General features: G+C 40.3%; 1 protein-coding gene across 1 annotated transcript in view; it reads right to left on the bottom strand.

Moving 5' to 3' along the window:
* The window catches only part of LOC132875498 (astrotactin-2-like), a 908673-nt gene that overhangs the window by 407259 nt on the left and 486943 nt on the right, over positions 1–14471 (bottom strand). The window contains exons 8-9 of the mRNA XM_060912306.1: positions 13992–14076; positions 10699–10773 (exon numbers count right to left, since the gene is read on the bottom strand). Coding sequence (XP_060768289.1) covers positions 10699–10773; positions 13992–14076 — 160 coding nt within the window. The remainder of the gene's footprint in view (positions 1–10698; positions 10774–13991; positions 14077–14471) is intronic.

The following is a 14471-nucleotide window of genomic DNA, read 5'->3' as shown; positions in this document are numbered from 1 at the left end:
GGGTCGGCTACAAAACGCTTTGGCTCACTCATCCAACTCTAGGGACTGCAGGGACTGACTCAATTTCATCTGGGGGTGGCGTATTCCTTTAAATCAAAAATAAAATCTCAGGAGCCGAAAGAGCCGGCTCCTTATAGTAAGAAGAGCCAAAAGAGCCGGCTCCCGAAAAAGAGCCGAAATTCCCATCACTAGTAAGCAATGAATGAAACAGCCGTGCCTGTCACCTGGCGGCAGCGCGCAGTGATACCAAGGGAGAGAAAATAGTGCCAAGCGATTTCGAGGTCTGACTTTTTATTTGGCAACGGTTTTGTGATGCAAATATATCACTCTTTTGAACACGTACTGTTTTGAGACGAAAAACGTTTTACTTTCGTGACCCCAACAAACTTGCCGGACTACTTTCGTCTGGACCAAAACTGGACAAGAACTGGACTCACAGGATGCTGTCGGGGGTAAGTCAGTGTGTTTGCACGACACTATTGATGGGGATGCCATACAGATTCATGTCAAAAATCCCGAACTATCCTTTTAAGTCTAAGTGAAAAATACTGTCGCGAGCATGCAGCGTGGAAGAAGAGTCTGGAGACAGAAATCTTAGTTTCTCAGTCGTTAGCCTGTAGCTCTCGATAGCACTGACTGCTTTATTAGCATTCGCTAACACTACTGATGAACGCTACACTGGCTGGAAGGTGACTTCACTGCTGCTCTGATGGCTCCGACTCGCAGTTAAGCTCACGTTTGCCTTCGAGAAGGCAGAAGGCAATAAAATTTTGGTCCCTCCCACTATAAATCAAAATCTGATTGGTTAATTAATTCATCTGTCACTTCCTACATAAACATACACTGCCATGGACCTCTGTCCCAGCAATGAAGTCCTAACCAATGAGTGAGCAGCTCTCAGCCTCAAGACAACAAACAAAACAATCTCATCGGATAACTCGATTTTAATGTTTTCAGGACAGTAACCCTTTCATTTCTGAAGCACATTTGATAGAAAATGAGGCCAAATTAGAATTAGAAGAGAATAATTATCATGAAATTATGAAAGAATGAAAGAAATTAAACATAAGATTTGAAACGCCGATATGCTTGGGCCGTCTCTGAATGCCTAGAAGGCCCTGATGGTTCTGCTCTGCTGATGGTGGTTATTTACTATTTTAAGCATTTTCTGGCTGTGACAGAACCATCACTGCAAGTTAATCCAAAGTAATCCTAACTGATCAACTTAATCGTCTGATGAAACCTTTCCATGCTGACAGGCGTGGTCTCTTCCAGGACAACTCCACTCCAAATCCCAATCCAAAAGACACAAGAACTCACTGATGTGGATGAAAATGATGGAAAGCACATGCAATGACCTTTACAGCTGCCAGAGCTCAACCCAACTGAAAACCTATGGGAGATTTTTGAGTCGGAATGCTGAAGGAGCTGGAGGGATCCACCACTCCGATGGGAGAAGCTGTTCAAAGATCATCCATAGCCTGGATATTCGTCAAACCTGGGCTTCATGGACGAGTTGCGAGTGAAATGAAGTCCTGTTTGGAGTTCACCAAAAGGAATGCCAGAGTTTTAGGAAACATGGAGAAAAAGAATCCCATTACTGCTCATCATTCCCATTATGAAGCATGGTGGTGGAAGCATCATCATTTAGTGTTACATATGGCCTGTGGGTTTTTTTTATTCATAATGTGTTTAATGGTGCTTGATGTTTAAGATTCATATTTTTATAACCAAACAAATAAAAAATAACAGGCCAAGTAACACGTAATGATGATGCTCCCACCACCATGCTTCACAATGGGAATGATGAGCAGTAATGGGATTCTTTTTCCACGTTTCCTAAAACTCTGGTACCTGTTTCAGTAACTGCTAGGTGTTCATGATGAGTCTTGTTTTATTCTTCTTCTTCTTCTTATTATTATTATTATTCCAAGAAAAGGTGTGTTTGTATTGCACTGGTATTGCATGCAACCCATTTTTACACACAAGTCAACTCCATTTAACTAATTATGTGACTTCTGATGGCAACCTTTATTCCATTTTTCCTCCACTTCAATAGCATGGGCTACTTGGTGGAGATTCGTGACACATAATCCAAAAGAAATCTATTTCTATTTCAGTTCTGCTACAAAATATTGTGGAGAACAATATCACAGCTTAATTACAACTCTAATCAAATAACACTCAAATAAACCGAGCTTGATAAAGTAACAACACCAAGAACAAGCTCACGTACAAGTGTTTCGAGCCAGACCTTATTTCATTTTGGGGCATATTTTATATTCGACCTCTGCACCAAGTTCATTATGTAATAAGCTGGCATTAATGTAATACAAGTTATTATATTTCAAGGCTTTATTGCATTTGGACCTCTGCATTAAAGCCATTATGTAATAACCTTTCTATAATGTAATTACTTATTGCGTTTACAATAGTATACTGCAATGACAATTTTTTAAATATATTACTGATCTCTGTAATGTTGCTAAGCTGCAATATGCAAATGAGCCCAATAAAGTGCCTTTTATATCATAAAATAAAGGACAATACTGACTCAGTAAGCAAATGAAAATGGAGCTGTTTCTTCCCTGAACTCTGCTATTTTCTGATATCAGGTTTCTCCAGTGGATCTGGCTTATCTCTTGTGTTAAAAGATCAACAAGACTCCTCCGAGGTGTTTGCTCCGTCCTCGTCTAACCCCGTAGCGCGTGCAGTAACCACACGGCTGATTGCTGCTCGCTCGGTGTTTACATGCAGTGCAGTTCAGCGTGTTGGATTCAGTGACACTCTTGATAAAGCACTTAATGCTGTTTCCAGTGAAAGGATCATTAACTTGCTGAAATTAATCGACTCACCAACGAGTATGGAATGTTAAACGGTTACATTCACATGAAATTGTATAAATAAGCCCTTGAAATTGTGCCATTTTTCTGTATTTTGAAAAGGCAATTAGTTTAAAGGGCAAAACAGAAATCATTTCGTACTAGTTTTCAGACCTCGGAGAGAACTATAGACTTAAACACAATACAGAGGACGTGATTGAGTAGATGTGGTGTTTTTGGAATCATCTCCGTCCAAATGAAAACGCAAAAATGATGTGAAAATGCTCATGAGCACTCCAGCCCAGTGTGGGAAAAGTACAAACTCGTAAAATCATAGACTGTTATGCCAAGTACATGTAAGAAAAAAAAAAATAACACACCATTGTTTCAGCTTGATATTTTCTGCTCCTGGACTTCTACATCATCGTGCAAAAATAACCGTATGTGCTGGATCAAGTGCTATTCTATAAGCTGCTGAATAATGAGGGCGGAGGCCATATTGTTAACTGAACCAAATTTGCAGTAATTAATCATAATTTACTCTTCATGTAGACGACTGAAGTGGGAATACAGATATTAAACAATAAACTACGCTGGTATTAGATGCTTATTTTAAATATTATCCATTAATCTAATTCATACAAACAAATAAATCCTTGAAAACAATCAGAATACAATTTAGAATTAGAATTATTTAACCCTGGCTTTAGTGTTAAACAGCGCAAAATAAATAAATACATTTTAAAAATGTAATTTTTTTTGCTAATTTTCACATAAATAAATAAATAAATAAATAAATAAATGTAAATGTCAGTCTACCTAAAAAAAGTTAACAAATTGTTTTCTGTGCAATAATTTAAATATTTAATTCTTAATGATTAAATTATTGAATTAAAATATTATAATTATAATTTTAAAAAAAACATTGACATCGGGCCTGTTGAAGATGATTTTTTTTTTTACATAGCACATTATATGTAAAAAAATAATAAAAATAATAATAATAGAATCAATTTTTAAATAAATAAACAAATATAATTTTTTAAAAAGTTTTTTCCTTGTTAATGTTCACAAAAAATAAATAAATGATTTTTAAAAAGGCTATTGTCAATCTACCTAAAATAATTATGTGAGCAAATTGTTTTCTGTACAATAATTAAATTATTAAATTGTTTGTTTTTAAATTATTGAATTAAAATTATAATTTAAAAAAACCACACGACATCGAGCCTGTTAAAGATGAATTCTGATTTTTTTTACATAGCATGTTTTATGTATAAAAACAATCATAGAATCAATTCATTAATTATTTTTTCAAAAAGTATTTTTTTCTTGCTGACTTTCACAAAAATAACTAAATAAATAATGATAAACAAAACTACTGTCAATAAAATGCCAATGTGTTGTTGCTGTTTTTTAGATGCTGTTGCAATGTGAGCAATTGTAATCAACATTTCTGTAACACTGTTATTTTTCAACTTGGAACATTATATTTTAATTGTTATTAAAAATAACACAGCAGCAGGATTAAAGATCAACTAAAACCTAAGAATATAATGACGGCTCAGATCTAATCCTGATTATTTCTCCATCACAATTAAAATTGGTGCAACTTCATTCTTGGATAAACATCCTGCAGTCCGTCCTACACTGCGTCTCACTCCAACAGGACACGAGTGCACGAGTCCCCGCTCCGTCCTCTGTAGTGCACGGTTTCCTGAACACCAATCACTGGGTCACATCGAGTCCCCTGCAGCCCAGCGGCTCGGGGCTGGACCTCAGTTCCTGACCTCAGATATAGACGCGAACACAGTGAATCAGCTCGGACCAGCGCGCACTTCTGCTCATAAATCAGAGCCAGGCGATGCACACAGCACTCTCGCTCATCAGCTGACACGGGGAGCCCATCGATTGGCTCTTTCTCCTCACTATCAATCAGCGCCGAGCGAGTGTATTAAACGAGTGCATCTTCAGCCAGCACAGAGTGATGATATCCCAGTAAGTAAGGTGAAAGCAAAATAAATTCAAAGCACTCCATTTCTGTCTTGGGAAAGGAGTGAAACGTCACCGTGGTGGAATCTGATCAAGTGTTCTGAGAGCTGCAGCTTTATATCACAGCTCTGCTGATCAAAATATCACATGGAAATAAAAATATATTTATTCTGATGAATAAATTACTGAATAACCTAAAAAGATTATATATATATATATATATATATATATATATATATATATATATATATATATATATATATATCTCCTTCTCACCCCCGGCGGGGGGGGGTGGTATCCATGTCATCCTCAAGCTCGGGTCCTCTACCAGAGGCCTGGGAGTTTGAGGGTTCTGCGCAGTATCTTCGATGTTCCTAGGACTGCGCTCTTCTGGACTGAGGCTTCAGATGTTGTTCCTGGGATTTGCTGGAGCCACTCTCCCAGTTTGGGGGTTACTGCCCCAAGTGCCCCCACTACCACGGGGACCACGCAACCCTTGACCTTCCACATCCGTTCCAGCTGCTCTTTCAACCCTTGATACTTCTCAAGTTTCTCATGTTCCTTCTTCCTGATGTTGGCGTCAGCTGGGATCGCCACATCTATCACCACCACCCTCTTCTGCTCTTTGTCCACCACCACTATGTCCGGCTGGTTAGCCAGGATCTGTTTGTCAGTCTGGAAGCTGAAGTCCCACAGAACCTTGGCCCTGTTGTTCTCAGCCACCTTCTGTGGTATGGCCCATTGGGACTTGGGTATTTCTATTCCATACTGGTTGCAGATGTTCCTGTATACTATCCCAGCCACTTGGTTGTGCCTCTCCATGTACGCTGATCCAGCTAGCATCTTACACCCTGCTACTATGTGCTGGACTGTTTCAGGGGCTTCTTTGCACAGTCTGCATCTTGGGTCTGATCTACTCTGGTAGATCCTGGCCTCTATGGCTCTTGTGCTTATGGCCTGTTCTTGTGCTGCCATGATTAGTGCCTCTGTGCTGTCTGTCAGTCCTGCATTATCCAGCCACTGGTAGGATTTCTTGATATCAGCCACTTCCTCTATCTGACGGTGGTACATGCCATGTAGGGGTTTGTCTCTCCAGGTTGTCTGTTCCTCCTCCTCCTCTGCACTCTCATCAGGGTTCTGCTGCCTGAGACATTCACTTAGCAGTTCATCCTTTGGGGCCATCTTTCTGATGTATTCTCGGATTTTCGATGTTTCATCCTGGACCGTGGTCTTGACGCTCACTAGCCCTCGGCCTCCCTCTTTCCGCTTAGTGTATAGTCTCAGGGTGCTGGACTTGGGGTGGAACCCTCCATGCATGGTGAGGAGCTTTCTAGTCTTGATATCTGTGGCTTCTATCTCCTCCTTTGGCCAGTTTATGATACCAGCGGGGTATCTGATGACTGGTAGTGCATACATGTTGATGGCTCGGACCTTGTTTTTACCATTCAGCTGACTTTTCAGGACCTGCCTTACTCTCTGGAGGTATTTGGCTGTGGTTGACTTCCTTGTGGCCTCTTCATGGTTTCCATTAGCCTGTGGGATGCCAAGGTACTTGTAGCTGTCTTGGATATCACCTATGTTGCCCTCTGGTAGGTCAGTCCCCTCAGTCCGGATCATCTTGCCTCTCTTTGAGACCATCCGGCCACACTTGTCCAATCCGAATGACATCCCTATGTCATCGCTGTAGATCCGGGTGGTGTGGATCAGCGAGTCTATTTCTCGCTCATTCCTGGCATACAGCTTGATGTCATCCATGTAGAGCAGGTGGCTGATTGTTGCCCCACTACGGAATCGGTACCCGTATCCGCTCTTCGTGATGATCTGACTGAGGGGGTTCAGGCCTATGCAGAACAGCAGTGGTGATAGCGCATCTCCTTGGTATATGCCGCACTTGATGTTGACTTGGGCAATGGGTTTTGAGTTGGCCTCTAGGGTTGTCTTCCACATTTCCATTGAGTTCTGTATGAAGGTCCTTAGGTTCCTGTTGATCTTATACAGTTCCAGACATTCCAGTATCCATGTGTGTGGCATTGAGTCGTAGGCTTTCTTGTAGTCAATCCAGGCAGTGCACAGGTTGGTCTGTCTCTTCTTACAGTCTCGGGCGACTGTTCTATCGGCCAGTAGCTGGTGCTTGGCTCCTCTGGTGTTACTGCCGATTCCTTTCTGTGCCTCGCTCATGTATTGATCCACATGCTTACTCATTTTTGCCGCAATGATGCCTGACAGGGCCTTCCATGTTGTGCAGAGACAGGTAATTGGCCGGTAGTTGGATGGGATGGGTCCCTTCTGGGGGTCCTTCATGATTAGGACTGTCCTGCCTTGGGTTAGCCATTCTGGGTGGGTTCCATCCCTCAGCAGCTGGTTCATCTGTGCTGCTAGGCGTTCATGGAGTGCAGTTAGCTTCTTCAGCCAGTACGTATGGATCATATCGGGGCCTGGTGCTGTCCAGCTCTTCATCTTTGACACTCTTTCTTGGACGTCTGCCATTGAGATGGTTACTGGTTCTTGTTCTGGGAGGTTGCTGTGGTCAGCTCTTAGGTCCACTAACCATTGGGCATCGGTGTTGTGTGATGCCTTTCTTTCCCATATGTCTTTCCAGTATTTTTCCACCTCAGCTCTTGGTGGGTCTGACCGGTTGTTGTTCCCCTGCCATTGAGAGTACACCTTGGCTGGTTCAGTGGAGAACAGCTTGTTTATTCTCCTGGCCTCTCCTTCCTTGGTGTATCTCCTCAACCGGGTGGCCAGAGCTGTTAGTCGCTGTTTGGCAGTTTCGAGTGCCTCTGGTATGGAGAGTGAGTTGTACTTCCTGGGCGCCCCTTTATTCACCATGTTCCCTTTCTGTAGTTCAGCTAGCTGGCTAACTTCTCTCCTTGCTGCCTTTATCTTGGCCTCTAATCGTCTCTTCCATGGTGGATACTGTTTGTTATGTCCCGAGCCCACCTTGTGTCCAAGCATCTCCATGATTACTGTTGCTGTACTGTGTATCAGCTTGTTGGTCTCAGTGATTGTTCTTGTGGAGATTGTCTTCAGAGCAGCATTCACATCTACTAGTAGATCTTCTGAAGGTACTTGGCAACTCAGCTTCGGTATTCGTCGGGGGTTCCAGGTTTCCAGTTGGGTCACGATCTTCCTTCTCAGGTCAGCAGCTCTTGTGTTGAGGCTGTTAGCTGTTGGGGCTTGGTACCCAATCTCTGGTTGTGGGGATGATGACATCTCCCCGCTGACCTGTCTTCCTGGCTCCCCCTTGCCGTAGCATCGTTGTTGTATTTCATTAATCTCTAGTTGTGATAGCAGATTTCGATTATGGATGTTGGAACACTGGGCTAATAGCTGTTTCTTTGTTAGCCTTGATTGTGGGTTTCGAAGTATCCAATGGTCCCACATTCTCTGCATGTATCCCCTCTCTCTGGGATTGCTTGTATAGTAGCATTCCAGCAAATCCGTATTTTCTGTCCTCGTCCATCGATGTCTTGTTCCAGTAGCCCATTTCTCATCAGTTTGCCCTGGTTCCCTAGCAACTGACGCAGACCTTGTTGACCCGGGCGACGTCTGAGCCGGTATGACTCTATCAGTTATGTTTTCACTCATTCCTGAGGTAGGCTGATATATCATGAGGGGTTTTGCCTAAGGACCCTTACTGGATGATGTTTTGCCCCGACCGGGATTCGAACCCCGATCTCCTGCGTCATAGTCAGTGAGCATTACCACTGTACTATCCAGCTGATATGATATATATATATATATATATTTGTAATAAAGTAAGAACACATTCATATTACAGTGCACTAAAAGTTCACACACTGTAATAATAATAAATGAAAATGCACTGCACTTTACAGCTGTCTTTATAATGCATTATGAATCTTTAACATGAGGAAGGAGAGGAAGAGCTCGTATGACATCATTCTAACGAGCCCCACGTGGTACACTGCAGTAAGAGGAGATAGAGCGGTGATATAGTGAGTTATAAGCAGGACAGAGTGCATTCCTTTATCACTTTATAGAAACTGCTGCAAACTTTAATGGCTTTTCATAAATAATTATAATTATAATAACTGTATTATAATTACTAACATTATTTAATATGAGAGAGAGAGAGAGAGAGAGAGAGAGAGAGAGAGAGCGGAGGGAGGGAAAGAAAGAAGGACAGAAAGAAAGAAAGAAAGAAAGAAAGAAAGAAAGAAAGAAAGAAAGAAAGAAAGTGGGAGAGGGAGGGAAAGAAAGCCACCAAAGATAGAAGGAAATAAGGAAAAATGAAAGAAAGGAAAGTATGAAAGGACAAAAATAAATAAATAAAGGAAGGATGGAGGGAAAGAAAGAAAGAAAGAAAGAAAGAAAGAAACCAAAAAAGAAGGAAAAAATAAAGAAAGAAATAAAGAAAGGATGGAGGGAAGGAAGGAAAGAAGGACAAAAATGAAGGAAAGAAAGAAGGCTACAAAGAAAGAAAGAAAGAAAGAAAGAAAGAAAGAAAGAAAGAAAGAAAGAAAGAAAGAAAGAAAGAAACCAAAAAAGAAGGAAAAAATAAAGAAGGAAATAAAGAAAGGATGGAGCGAAGGAAGGAAAGAAGGACAAAAATTAAGGAAAGAAAGAAGGCTACAAAGAAAGAAAGAAAGAAAGAAAGAAAGAAAGAAAGGAAGAAAGAAAGAAAGAAAGAAAGAAAGGTGGGAGACAGGGAGGGAAAGAAGGCCACCAAAGACAGAAGGAAGGAAGAAAGGAAGGAAGGAAGGAAAGAAAGAAAGAAAGAAAGAAAGAAAGAAAGAAAGAAAGAAAGAAAGAAAGAAAGAAAGAAAGAAAGAAAGCCACCAAAAAAGAAGGAAAAAATTAAAGAAGGAAATAAGAAAGGATGGAGGGAAGGAAGGAAAGAAGGACAAAAATGAAGGAAAGAAAGAAGGATGCAAAGAAAGAAAGAAAGAAAGAAAGAAAGAAAGAAAGAAAGAAAGAAAGGTGGGAGAGAGGGAGGGAAGGAAGGCCACCAAAGACAGAAGGAAGGAAGGAAGGAAGGAAGGAAGGAAGGAAGGAAAGTATGAAAGAAGGACAAAAAGAAAGAAATAAAGGAAAGAAAGAAAGAAAGAAAGAAAGAAAGAAAGAAAGAAAGAAAGAAGGCCACCAAAAAAGAAGGAAAAAATTAAAGAAGGAAATAAGAAAGGATGGATGGAGGGAAGGAAAGAAGGACAAAAATGAAGGAAAGAAAGAAGGTTGCAAAGAAAGAAAGAAAGAAAGAAAGAAAGAAAGAAAGAAAGAAAGAAAGAAAGAAAGAAAGAAAGAAAGAAAGAAAGAAAAAGAAAAATTCAGCTTTTTTAAGGTTTTTATATTTTCAACTTGTATTATTTGCTGATTATGTCATGGTTGTTTTCATTGTTCAGATTTGCCTGCAATTTTTTTTAAATTTGATTTTTGAAATATATATATTTACAATTTGATTTCATACAGAACATACAGTATACCGGTACATGTTCTATAAAGATTCACTTTTATCAAAAAAAAAAATTAAGAAGAGATTAAAAGAATAATTTAAATAAACGTTCTTTTTAAAAATCAGATATTTATTTATTTATTTATTTATTATTTTTGATTCTCGCATTTAAGATGCACCGTTGGCAGTGAAAGTGTGAAAGCACCAGCACCACCACAGTCGGAGTGTTGTGAACATTAATGACACTAACTCTCTGGAAAGTCTTTCAGCCGGATCTTGTAGTTCTGATGCGTTACGAAGCGCAACATCAAGGACTCCTGAAAGAGGCGTGGGAAAGGACGTCGCCTGGGGGGCAGTGTGTTTTCACAGCCCTCGTGAACGGTCTCGGGGGTTTTAGTCTGGCTGGGTTTGACTCGCTTTTGTCAGTTAAGTTCACGTGCTGTAGAGATGTGGAGATGTAGAACTGCTCACCTGAAGATCTTCTCTGGAGCTTGTTCTCCCGTCACCAGGTCATAACCTCGCTCCAGGTTAGAGTACGGCCACGGCCTGCAGGGGATTTACAACACATCATCACGGGGACAATTAAATGAGCTCAATAACTATCTGATTAATTCAATCAATAATTTGATTATTTCATAAATCATTCATACAATATTGCAAAAAAATCGAGTGCTAAATAGCTGTAAAGACAGACAAATGCTGCAGACGTGACAAAGAGCTATATACAGCCTTTATACTTCGAAATTAGCTGATAAAACAACAAAACATGAAGGAATAAAAGATTCTTTATCTTGCTGTTGTAGAAAAATAATCAACAGCAGCGGCGTGTTGAAGTGGAGTCACTATTTCCACCCAGAACTTGATGATCATGCAATAACACGACGTCATGAAGTGATTTATTTCTCTTACACGACAGCAATTTGCCGATCGTTGCCACAAAGAATTACACATCATACAACCCCGATTCCAAAAAAGTTGGGACAAAGTACAAACTGTAAATAAAAATGGAATGCAATGATGTGGAAGTTTCAAAATTCCATATTTTATTCAGAATAGAACATAGATGACATATCAAATGTTTAAACTGAGAAAATGTATCATTTAAAGAGAAAAATTAGGTGATTTTAAATTTCATGACAACAACACATCTCAAAAAAGTTGGGACAAGGCCATGTTTCCCACTGTGAGACATCCCCTTTTCTCTTTACAACAGTCTGTAAACGTCTGGGGACTGAGGAGACAAGTTGCTCAAGTTTAGGGATAGGAATGTTAACCCATTCTTGTCTAATGTAGGATTCTAGTTGCTCAACTGTCTTAGGTCTTTTTTGTCATATCTTCCGTTTTATGATGCGCCAAATGTTTTCTATGGGCGAAAGATCTGGACTGCAGGCTGGCCAGTTCAGTACCCGGACCCTTCTTCTATGCAGCCATGATGCTGTAATTGATGCAGTATGCGGTTTGGCATTGTCATGTTGGAAAATGCAAGGTCTTCCCTGAAAGAGACGTCGTCTGGATGGAAGTATATGTTGCTCTAGAACCTGGATATACCTTTCAGCATTGATGGTGTCTTTCCAGATGTGTAAGCTGCCCATGCCACACGCACTAATACAACCCCATACCATCAGAGATGCAGGCTTCTGAACTGAGCGCCGATAACAACTCGGGTCGTCCTTCTCCTCTTTAGTCCGAATGACACGGCGTCCCTGATTTCCATAAAGAACTTCAAATTTTGATTCGTCTGACCACAGAACAGTTTTCCACTTTGCCACAGTCCATTTTAAATGAGCCTTGGCCCAGAGAAGACGTCTGCGCTTCTGGATCATGTTTAGATACGGCTTCTTCTTTGAACTATAGAGTTTTAGCTGGCAACGGCGGATGGCACGGTGAATTGTGTTCACAGATAATGTTCTCTGGAAATATTCTTGAGCCCATTTTGTGATTTCCAATACAGAAGCATGCCTGTATGTGATGCAGTGCCGTCTAAGGGCCCAAAGATCACGGGCACCCAGGATGGTTTTCTGGCCTTGACCCTTACACACAGAGATTCTTCCAGATTCTCTGAATCTTTTGATGATATTATGCACTGTAGATGATGATATGTTCAAACTCTTTGCAATTTTACACTGTCGAACTCCTTTCTGATATTGCTCCACTATTTGTCGGTGCAGAATTAGGGGGATTGGTGATCCTCTTCCCATCTTTACTTCTGAGAGCCGCTGCCACTCCAAGATGCTCTTTTTATACCCAGTCATGTTAATGACCTATTGCCAATTGACCTAATGAGTTGCAATTTGGTCCTCCAGCTGTTCCTTTTTTGTACCTTTAACTTTTCCAGCCTCTTATTGCCCCTGTCCCAACTTTTTTGAGATGTGTTGCTGTCATGAAATTTCAAATGAGCCAATATTTGGCATGAAATTTCAAAATGTCTCACTTTCGACATTTTATATGTTGTCTATGTTCTATTGTGAATACAATATCAGTTTTTGAGATTTGTAAATTATTGCATTCCATTTTTATTTACAATTTGTATTTTGTCCCAACTTTTTTGGAATCAGGGTTGTACTTTTTATCTGTTTTTGTTACATTTAATGTTGTTGAAACAAGTTCCAGTTCTCACGTATGTTGTAGAATTTATTTTATTCTATCCACATTCACTGGATATGAGCAATCGCGCATTCTGATTGGCTACTCTACTACTAGGCTATCAGCTCATATACCATGAGGAGAGAAAAACAAAATGGCAGAGCGTGTTGCTGAACCAGCCGAGGATTAAATGAAAACTACTCAAAAACAAAACCTCAAAAAAATGTTAGCAAGTATTTAAAAGAAACAGAAATAGCAAAACTAATGTAGTTTTTTTTTTTTTTCTTTTCTCAGATATCTCCTGTTCCACACTCCAGACCAGTCGGTGGCGGTAAAGCACCTTTAAGCTGGTTTGCCAGCCGCCAAAAAACCCTAAAGAAGAAGAAGAAGTAGATGAAGTACAACCCACCCACCCCCCCCAAAAAAAGAAACAAAATATGGAATAAAAGTATTTGATGGTAAGAACATATCTTTTTATTTTTCAAGAATTATTATTATTATCGCGTTTTTCACAAATTGCTCCTGTCATTTCTCCGGTTTGTTTACATCCTAAGCGGAAATTATTTTGTTGGACGTTTGGTATAAAGTTTTTATTTATCGAATTTGCAAAAAAATAAAATAAAAATGCTCTGTTTCTCAAAATCCAGTGAATGTGGATAGAATAAAACAGTTATTCCGCTCAATCTCGTCGTACATGGATTATAGACAACTCAGTGCTACGCGCCTCATCGGCTATCAGCTCACATACGATTCGATTTCGTGGAATAACTGATCAATATCCGTCGCTCCTTTCGCAGTCTCTCTGTGTCTGTTATACTGTAAAGCACAGATACTGGAGACTCCGTCCAAAAACAACGGCATTAATACGGAAATCTTCAGTGATCATGTGGTTCCTGTGTAAACTTTTTTAAATGTATATGAATGAATCAGTATCTGTGATTATGATTATTATTATCATCATTTTAGAGTCTATATTTTAATATGCTCCTCATTAACGGCATCGTCACTCCGCCCATTCCTTCCCGTCCCAGGGTAGAACCATGAGCGCGTGAAGTCGGCCACAGAACTGCCACGTGAGTGATCGCTGGAACAATGTGAAGTGTCTTATTTTTACATAGCTGTCTGTTGCGTCTGCTTGATTTTTCCCATCTTTTTTTTTATTTATTTTTAACGGATCTTACCCTTCGTTCCGTCCCCAGTCGGTGCGGATGCAGAGGTGTGTGTGTTCAGGGTCGGGTGAGTAACCCTCCAGGCAGCTGCATTCTCCTGGAAAGAGCAGAGACAGAGTGACAGCTACTCATTCATCCAGCCGGTGTATAAATTACCCCTGCGCATTACCCGCCCCGCCCCGCTCCACTCCGTCCTCGTCCGTCTCTCACACACACGTCGCTTCTAATAAAGCTTCAGTGCACTTCCTTTAACCCCTACAAGTAGATTTCGTCCTTAAATTTGACCTTAAGACAGTCACGAATTATATAGTGATGAATTCGCTCCGCTTGTTGTTCATAAGTATTGTTTACAGCACTTATAACAGATTAAAATATGTTTTTTATTTTATTTATTTAAATGTCAAAACTGCATTAATATAATCCTGGGACTTACACTGGTCAATCATAAACCAATCACAAGCGCTTGTCCTTTGACTCAAACCTCCCGATGAC

Source organism: Neoarius graeffei, chromosome 28 (genome assembly GCF_027579695.1).
Source record: "Neoarius graeffei isolate fNeoGra1 chromosome 28, fNeoGra1.pri, whole genome shotgun sequence".
Lineage (NCBI taxonomy): Eukaryota > Metazoa > Chordata > Actinopteri > Siluriformes > Ariidae > Neoarius > Neoarius graeffei.
Note: the sequence above shows the minus strand (reverse complement) of the source record. Positions and strands in the feature narration are given on the sequence as shown.